The sequence below is a fragment of the Haliaeetus leucocephalus genome, unplaced genomic scaffold, assembly GCF_000737465.1.
Source record: "Haliaeetus leucocephalus isolate CR32 unplaced genomic scaffold, Haliaeetus_leucocephalus-4.0 Scaffold773, whole genome shotgun sequence".
Lineage (NCBI taxonomy): Eukaryota > Metazoa > Chordata > Aves > Accipitriformes > Accipitridae > Haliaeetus > Haliaeetus leucocephalus.
In genome coordinates this window covers 1,208,374-1,217,105 of record NW_010973209.1, presented here as the reverse complement: position 1 = coordinate 1,217,105, position 8,732 = coordinate 1,208,374, and the positions used below count along the sequence as shown (strand labels likewise).

At 44.9% G+C, this 8,732-nt stretch overlaps 1 protein-coding gene across 1 annotated transcript; it reads left to right on the top strand.

The window, feature by feature from the left end:
* Positions 1–1,457: 1,457 nt before the first annotated feature.
* KCNJ1 (potassium inwardly-rectifying channel, subfamily J, member 1) lies at positions 1,458–2,573 on the top strand. The gene has a single exon (XM_010581384.1). It carries the CDS (start codon positions 1,458–1,460, stop codon positions 2,571–2,573), a length of 1,116 nt encoding a protein of 371 aa, XP_010579686.1.
* The last annotated feature ends 6,159 nt before the right edge of the window (positions 2,574–8,732 follow it).

Sequence of the window (8,732 nt, the reverse complement as noted above, 5' to 3'; positions counted from 1 at the left end):
TAACAGGAACAAACAATTACAATGGCCCCAGTATCTCCTGCTCAGAGATGCACTCTCCACATCCGGGTCCTTCTAAAGAAAACATCATCCATAGCAGCTGCAGGTCCCCAGAATGTTCAGGTCTCTGTATGGCTGGGGACACTACATCCTCAGAGACACAATTAACTCAGAACATCCTTTGTGTGAGTCAGCATTGAGAATATTTTCCCCTCAAGTTCTTAATTTTTTTCAGTTGTTTTTAAGCTGAAGCATTTTGCCCCCAAGAAATACGATTACAGTACACAGTTAAACTCAGCTACATGAGATGAATTTTGTTTAACAAAGGCTAAATAAATAGGCACACAAGGGTATGCTTTCAGGGTGGGTTAGCACTGTGCACTAATCTAACACATCCTCTCTGGCAACAAAACACATTTTATGCTTGAAGGGTGATCAATTCTGAAATCAATTATTTCTAAGAACATTCCTGAATTTTGGGTCAAAATCAGAGCCTAGATCTGTCTATGAACATAACAGGCAAACTCTAACTCTACAACGGATCAACTGCCTCCCACATTCGCATGTCTGAATAACTCCAAGACTGGGAATTTTCCAAATGTAGGTTGATCCAAATTCCAGTCTGAACACATCTGTAGTATTTTCTCCATCAATGACTCTTGTTGCCTGGGCCTCCTGTTAACACAGACAATCATAAAGGACAAAATTAACAGGGAAGCAGAGCTACCCTTTCCTTTAAGAATGGATTTCTGAACCTGATCCTTTAGTATTAGTATTGCCTTTGTGGTGAGCAAGCATCCAATTCTCCTGCTGCTGAAATTTAATCTTTTCTTTTATTCTCACCTAAGAGTTCTATTTGAGATGCTTTTGGGATTCCAGAGTTTGAAATTCACACCCTCAAACCCAGTCTATAACTATGCTAAAATAACTGCATATCTGGCTTAACTATGCCTTTTGCATCTACTCTCATTTCTTCCTAAATTCACTATCCACATCACACCCGGGTTCTCCTAATGCTGATGTACACACACACACATTTGCATAGACGGGCCGCACTTTATCTTCTAAAAGGCAGAAAAACCTCCTCAAAACCCAGCCACTCCCCACCAGTTTTCCCAACGTATGTCCATGATGAAGTTACCTGCTTCTCTATGCCTCCACTCATTCAACTAAGCAGAGGACAATATTAACAGTTGACTGATTCAAAGTTTACTGAGCAAGCCAAAATGATTATTTTTTGCTGGAATGCTCCTTAGGCAAGAATCTGTTAGTTTCCTCATATACTTACTGGAACTTTTCCCCACCAGCTGAGGGAAAATATGCAAATTATATAACTTTTTCCTAAACAAGTGTCTTGAGACTTCGTCAGAATTTACTTCTTGCCTGCAGGTATAAACAAAACCTGCATTACCCATAATGTTTATTATTTCTTACTCTCCAGAACACTATCAGCAGAGGGAATGTTCAACTACCTCCGGAAACGCTTTACCAGCCACATCAGAGAACGTAGTCGGCGAAGAGCAAGGCTTGTCTCCAAAGATGGAAGGTGTAACATAGAGTTTGGCAATGTAGAACAGTCAAGGTTTGTTTTTTTGATTGATATATGGACAACTATCCTGGATCTCAGATGGAGATACAAAATGACTATCTTCATTTCAGCATTCTTAGGCAGCTGGTTTCTCTTTGGTCTCCTCTGGTATGTTGTGGCATACATACACAAAGATCTTCCAGAATTCAACCCTTCCATAAATCACACCCCCTGTGTTGAGAATATCAACGGCCTGACTTCAGCTTTCCTGTTCTCCTTGGAGACCCAGGTAACCATCGGTTATGGCTTCAGATGTGTCACAGAACAATGTGCCACTGCCATTTTCCTGCTCATCTTCCAGTCTATCTTGGGGGTAATCATCAATTCTTTTATGTGTGGTGCCATCTTGGCCAAGATATCAAGGTCCAAAAACCGGGCTAAGACCATCACCTTCAGCAAGAATGCTGTCATCAGCAAACGTGGTGGGAAGCTCTGTCTCCTTATTCGGGTAGCAAACCTGAGGAAGAGTCTGCTGATTGGGAGTCATATCTATGGAAAACTTCTGAAGACCACCATCACCCCAGAAGGAGAGACAATCATTTTGGACCAGGTCAACATAGAATTTGTGGTTGATGCTGGCAATGAGAATCTCTTCTTCATTTCCCCATTAACTATTTATCATATCATAGATAAGAACAGCCCATTCTTCCACATGGCAGCAGAAACCATTCTGCAGCAAGATTTTGAATTGGTGGTGTTTTTAGATGGCACTGTTGAAGCCACTAGTGCTACTTGTCAAGTGAGGACATCCTACATCCCAGAAGAGGTGCTCTGGGGTTATCGCTTTGCTCCCATTGTGTCCAAGACCAAAGAAGGGAAATACAGAGTAGACTTCCAGAATTTCAGCAAGACAGTGGCTGTGGAGACTCCCCACTGTGCCTTCTGCCTCTGCAATGAGAAAGAAGCTAAAGCCAAAGAGAAGAAAGGTTATGACAATCCTGGTTTTGTCTTGTCAGAAATTAGTGAAACCAGTGACACAAAAATGTAGTTCCAGATATTCATGGGACTATCTTTTTTCATCATTAATTCAATCTTGAGAGGATTAATAACTTAGTAAAACACAAAAAGAAACACAGGTTTGTTAACTCTGAAACAGCATTTATCTTCTCAAAAGCCTCAAATCAAAGAGGAACAGAATACCAGTGATCTCCAGAACACTATTTAACTACACTCTATATATATTTCATAGAACTTATATTTTTATACCTATGGGACATTTTATGAAGCTGCTATGTTGGAATGTCCAACTCACTTAAGTTCCCAGAGGCATGCAAGTCTGTTAAAAAGCCTGAAAAGATGGAGAAAAACTTCAGGACATGTTGAAGATACAAAGCTGCTGGAATGAGAACATGAAAAGGGGAGACAGAAGACAAAGCTAAAGAAACCTTAGGAGCCAAAACGTCAAAAAAATGTATGTTTCTGGTTGCCAAAGTCCTCTACGAAAGCAGACGCTCTGGCTCTGGAACACTTGAGCACTTCTGAACATTTTGCAACAATTCTTTCTTTCTTTGAGGCTGGTACTCCTACAGAAATGGAGCATTAAGGGATGGTACGTGCTTAGGAAGCTAGAAAAGACAAAGCTTGGGCCATCCTGCTGCACCTAGAACTCTAAAATACGACTCCTCTGCTGTGAAAGCCTTTGATTCCTTTCAGGGAAAAATAGCCAAATGGGAATGAGAAGTGAAAAACCAAGAAGCAGAGACCCACTATGGGAGAAGAGGAATTTTGCAGCTTATTCCTAACTGTCTCACCCTTCAGATACTCTTCCACTTCCTCAGGAGCTGGCTAACTGTAAAATTAGGAAACATCTGAAGACAACTGTCCAGAAAGGTGAGCCACAGTGGGGAGATGAAGAACACATTGATTGATTCACACCTGGCAGAAAAGCAATCCACTGGGAGAAGAGAGGAAATTCCCAGTTCTAGATGTATCCTTCAAAAAATCCACAATGCAAACACAGATTATCTTTTCCTTTGAAGCATGAAGGTCTTTTTAAAACAAAAACACAGCGTAGGAGCCTCCCACCAACAGTGGACTTCAGATTCAGTTCCAAACCGTTCATCTCACCACAGCAAAATGTGCATCCCTACAGGAAACAAGTTCTGCTCAGTGGTAGCTAAGTAGTGGTGAACATTTTCCAGGTATGATTTTTGACATTTAAGTTTAAAATGCAACAAGAAGCTTCAATAACTTTTTGGTGAATTTCCCCCTCCCTCCCGCCCCCCCCCCGCCCCCCCCCCCCCCCCAACTAGTTCTTTTGCTGAGAGTTCAAGTGGCAGACCAAAGAGAGGTTTTTGGGGAACTCTTCCCAGTGATGTAATACAGCTCATCTATTTTCAACTCTGGTAAAACGGAAGCATCTTTTTAAAAGCTGCTGGACTGAGCAGTTTTAAAAGAAGGGGAGAATTAAGCAGGTCAAATGATGACAAGACAAAGTTATTTTGCAAATGAACATAATGTCAGTATGGAAATCAAACTCTGGGAATCAAGAGTGTTCAGGTCTCAGTCCCAGTGTAGTATCAACCCCTCTGTTGGTCCAGAACAAATCACTTTAGTATGTATCTCAGATTTGCCATCTGTAACACGGGACCTAAAGTATTTATGCTGTACAAAGAACAATGTTATGAACAATTATGTCACTAAAGCACTTTAAAAGCCAGTTCTCAACTGTCTCAATCTTTCCGCTCTTCAACACACCACTGTTATACCCTTCTTCACTTCTAGATGGAAAGGTCAGCACAGAAAGTTCTGTTCTCATCACACATCACAATTACTAAAAACAGCTGCACTGTGGCTAGAACTATGGAATGCTAGAACCACCAGCCAAAACCTTCAAGGTAAAACACTGGGCAATATCGGTGAATTAAGTGCAATGTTTTTGCAACCTTGCAAAATAACATTGTCAATTGTAAAAACATTTTTACAGTCCCAATCAGCACAGCATCTGAGCCCCTCCAACCATTAGTGTGTCTCAGATTGTCTGCTTGGAAGGACAGTTGTTTTATCCTCCACTCTGAATGGCAGACCAAAGCACACACAGCAAATGATTAGTGGTCATCCACAGAAATCCAGGAGGGAGCAGGGAAGTAAAATGAAGTCTCAAGAGTCCCAGGCTTGTCTGAACCAAAAGGCTACTGTGTCGCTCAGCCCTTCCGTAGTTGCTTCTACATTTCCTTTATAGGCTTCCTGGACAGTTGCCCTGTGTGTCATTTCCCTAGAAAGTGGTACTGTCAGTATCCAAGGCTTACAAGTTATACCTCTTACCCCTGGGAGAAGAGATGCACCAAGATGCCCTTAATAGAAGTAGAAAGATAGTCTTCACTGCACAAAAAAAGCAAGTCAATAGGAAATCCATTTAAAAGGTCAAACCCAGCTATGCAATGAGGAGACAGGAAAGATTCCTATTTTGAGTAAAGCTGGTTTGGGATGTTAGTGCTAGGGAGAAAAAAAACCAATCAAATACTACACCAGTGCCTGTCCAAGAGGTGGTGTTCATCCTCCAAAGTTTAAAGGGTCCCTAAAAAATGCACTTTCAGGCAGGCACTGCTCTTGGAAAGCCATCTCAAAATCCTAAACCTCTACGTTCTTCGTGACACAGCTCTTTAAACTTTTGCCCTATGTCTCTACAGCACAAGCGTGAGGAGGCGTTATTCCATGTCTAGAAGTATTAAGTGCTACCACAGATCAAAGATACTTGATCTCACTATAAGGATGATTACCTATTGTTCACTCTATTCTGACAGTTACACTTGCCTCAAAAGCTAGCTATGCTGCCTACAGTAAGGGAAGGGTGATTGTATTCTTCTGCATGTTTTGGTATCAGAGGGGGGACTGGCTACTGCATGAACAGAGAAGATATGAGGGGGACATAGCCAAAGTTGACAGGGCCATGGCTGAGCTATCAAGCTTACTTAGAGGGGGATCATACTGGGACCTAAATGGGAATCTTGGGCTGAAACCCTCCTCCCATGAGCCTTCTGCTGATTGTCACTTCAGGAAACACCTGCCAGTCCCCGCCTGCCAGCCGTGCACCAAGCAGGAGATAGAGCACTGTAGTCAGAGCCCAGCAGCAGGAGAACAATGAGTGGAATTTCCTCTTTCTGTCCAGAGAGGGTTGTTTGTCACCAGAGAGATAAAGGCCCAGGGCAGGGAAAAAAGGGTTATCGGGAGACATGCCACGCACAGTGCCACTCAGGACAGACTCCATAGGAAATCTATTTTGGGGGCTGTCACCCCTACTGCCATTAAAAGAAAGTTCAGTTAAGAGGATGAAAATAAATTTAATCTTGCTGAGCAGAAGTGGCCAGAGGGAACCACAGACCCGATACTGGAAAACAAAGACTGGTTTCTTAACCCATGACACTTTCATTTTTACATCTCCATAGCACTCTTCTCAAGCTTTATGGTTCTCTTCTCTCTCCTCATCTGTCCATCCAGTCTGCAGGCTGCCCATACTGCTGCAGCAACAATTAGTCCTTACCACAAAGTGGAACATGCAACTGAGGCCAACAGCCTAATCAATACAAAGCAAAGGACTGAAGAGAAAGTCTTGTCTCTTCAGGAGAAGGGATCAGACCACGTACTTATTGCTGGATTAAGGCCTAAAGGATTTAGCTGTGAAAGTGTTAGCCAAGCAGCTAGGCTTGGGAATAATATGTCTGCACTAAACTTAATTTATCTTCTCATTTCACAAACAACATGTTTCTTCTACTGTATTTATTTTAAACATTCTTTCAAGCTGTGCATAATATTTCAATCATTTTGAAATAGATTTACCCTCCTGCTGGCAAATGAATAAGGCATCCTGCTGACTGCCGGAGAAAGGGCCATGAATTAAAATAACTGCTTTTAGTAAACTGACATGTGCTAGTTAGCTGTCTCCACACACTCATTGGTAGTAACTGGTGAAAAGAGACCCCTAAATAACAATAATAATAATAAAAAAACAAACGCTGGCAAACTGTTTAGATACTTGTACTGACTTGCATTGTTGGAATGTGGCAGACCACTGCTAACTAGCTCACAGCAACTGCCTGGATAACTTCTGCATGTACACGCTTCCTTGTAAACTCAACTACTCACCCATAAACAAGTCAGCAGTGTGCAAAGCCCCGACACAAGTGAGAGCAGCTGAGGTGTCATATCCTCTTTCCTCTCCCCAGGCAGCAAACTGATGTGGTTAGACTCATGCGAATTCAGCTGGGAAGAGCCTTTATTTCCCCTTCCCTTTTATTTTGCCCCTTTCAATTCACCCCCGCCTTGAACTGTCACGGTGCTGGCCCAATTCCTGTTCCCCAAACAAGCAGGGAGAAACCACAGCACAACGCAAGGAATGTGAGCAGAGCCCCTGCTGCGCCAGGGACGGGGAAAGCTGAGCAAGTTCCTAAAGCCTCTGGTGAATCTGTGTCTACAGCTTCTTGCTGCAGCCTGGGGAACCTCTACGGCAACACCATCACTGGCCCTAAATCACATATAACCCTGTGACGGTGTCACTGGAACAAGAGGGAGAAAGGCTAGAGCCCCCTCTCCATGGCTGCTAGAATACACAATATGTTTCCTGAGGCCAAGTTGACATTCCTGTGGTGGAAGCATCTGTCTGGGGACGCTTACGACTTGCACAAACTCACTGCTGCACAAGACAGACATAAATTCTCCCTGCTCCAGGGAGGTGGACAAGCAATGGGAGGCTGGAAATGAGACAATCTCACTTCACGTCTCGATTTGCGTGCTGCTGGCCAAAATTAAGTGCGGAAAGTATCAAAGCCCTTGCTCTCCTGGGTGACCGCATCCCAGGCAAGCTCTGCAGAGGCAAAGTTACCGCATTATTCTGTTATGACAACCCACCACAGAGGCAGGCTAAGATGCTAGAGACCACGCAGGGGTGCTGTCGCAGGGATCCGAGCGATCCTCTAAGTGTCTTCTGTTTTGCTGCCGCTGGATGGCACCCCTTACCTCCAGATCAACTGCACAGCCAGCTCCGATCTCCATACAGGCAGCAACCCTAAACTTCGCATTGGCAGTGCAGCAAACTTAACAGCGCGAACTATGGCAATCTTGAAAGCGCAAAGCAAGGTTTTATTGGGACTGTTCCTTATTTTATTACACGAAGTTTAATGCATTTAGTGACTTATTTTTGGCATGAGCTCTGCTAGCTGGATATATTTAGCCACTTCACAGAAGTGTTGGGAGACTTAATTCACTGCAATGAATTCAGAGGTGATGTGTAAGTGGAGGGTTGGGGGCTGTAAACATCACGTCTGCAGTGGCATCTAAAGCACCCTTAACAGAGTCTGCAGTAGGTGGGGTGGGTTAGTAACAGTGAGGCTGGGTCCAGGGAGACCTATATTCCATATGCAACTCTGTGCTGTAACTTCAAGTAAGTCACCACTCCCTGCTTGAGCCTCAGTTTCCCCGGCTGTTAAAGAAAAAAAAAAAGCAACAACACAGGCCACCTCGGGAAAGCTTTGAGTTCTAGCTCTTTGTTAGTTTTGCAACAGTGCCCAAAAGCGTCTGTTCAGCTGAAGCCCCCCTCCGATTTGGAAGCGTTCCTGGTACATTACAGAGCCTACAGAAACTCACGCAAAGGATTCACTGCCACCGTAGCAGTGTTTGTAAAACCGTTATATCAACTCGACAGCGTCTAGAAGTCCAAATTACAACCCTTTGTGCTCCTGTGCCAGGAGCTCTGCAACCACCACCAAAGGCTCCTTATAGCCCATTAATCCCTACAGGGCTACTCCTCAAGAGGGCAGACCCCCAGCCCAGCGGCTTTTCCACACACGCCCAACCCCGAGCACGCTCGGCCGTGCCGGCACCCTCAGCTGCCCTCCCCCAGCTCCTCCAGCACCCACGCACCGCTTCAGGCACCCGAGACCCGGCGCACAGCCGCAAATCCGTCGCGCCCCACGCCGTCCACAAGCCACCGGCCTGCGGAAGGGCGGTGGGTGGCAGACCCGGGGCAGGGCTCCCTCACCCCGGGGCGGGTGGCTAGAAGGGACCGGTTACCCTCCACGGTGCCTGGGGGGGGGTAAAGGGGAGTGGAAGTGGGGGGGCAAATCCTCCTGGCCGGCGCGGTTCGGGGGTGCAGTACCTGCTCACCGGGGGCGGGGGGCGACGGGGCCTCAACTCCGAGGGGCGGGGGAACCTT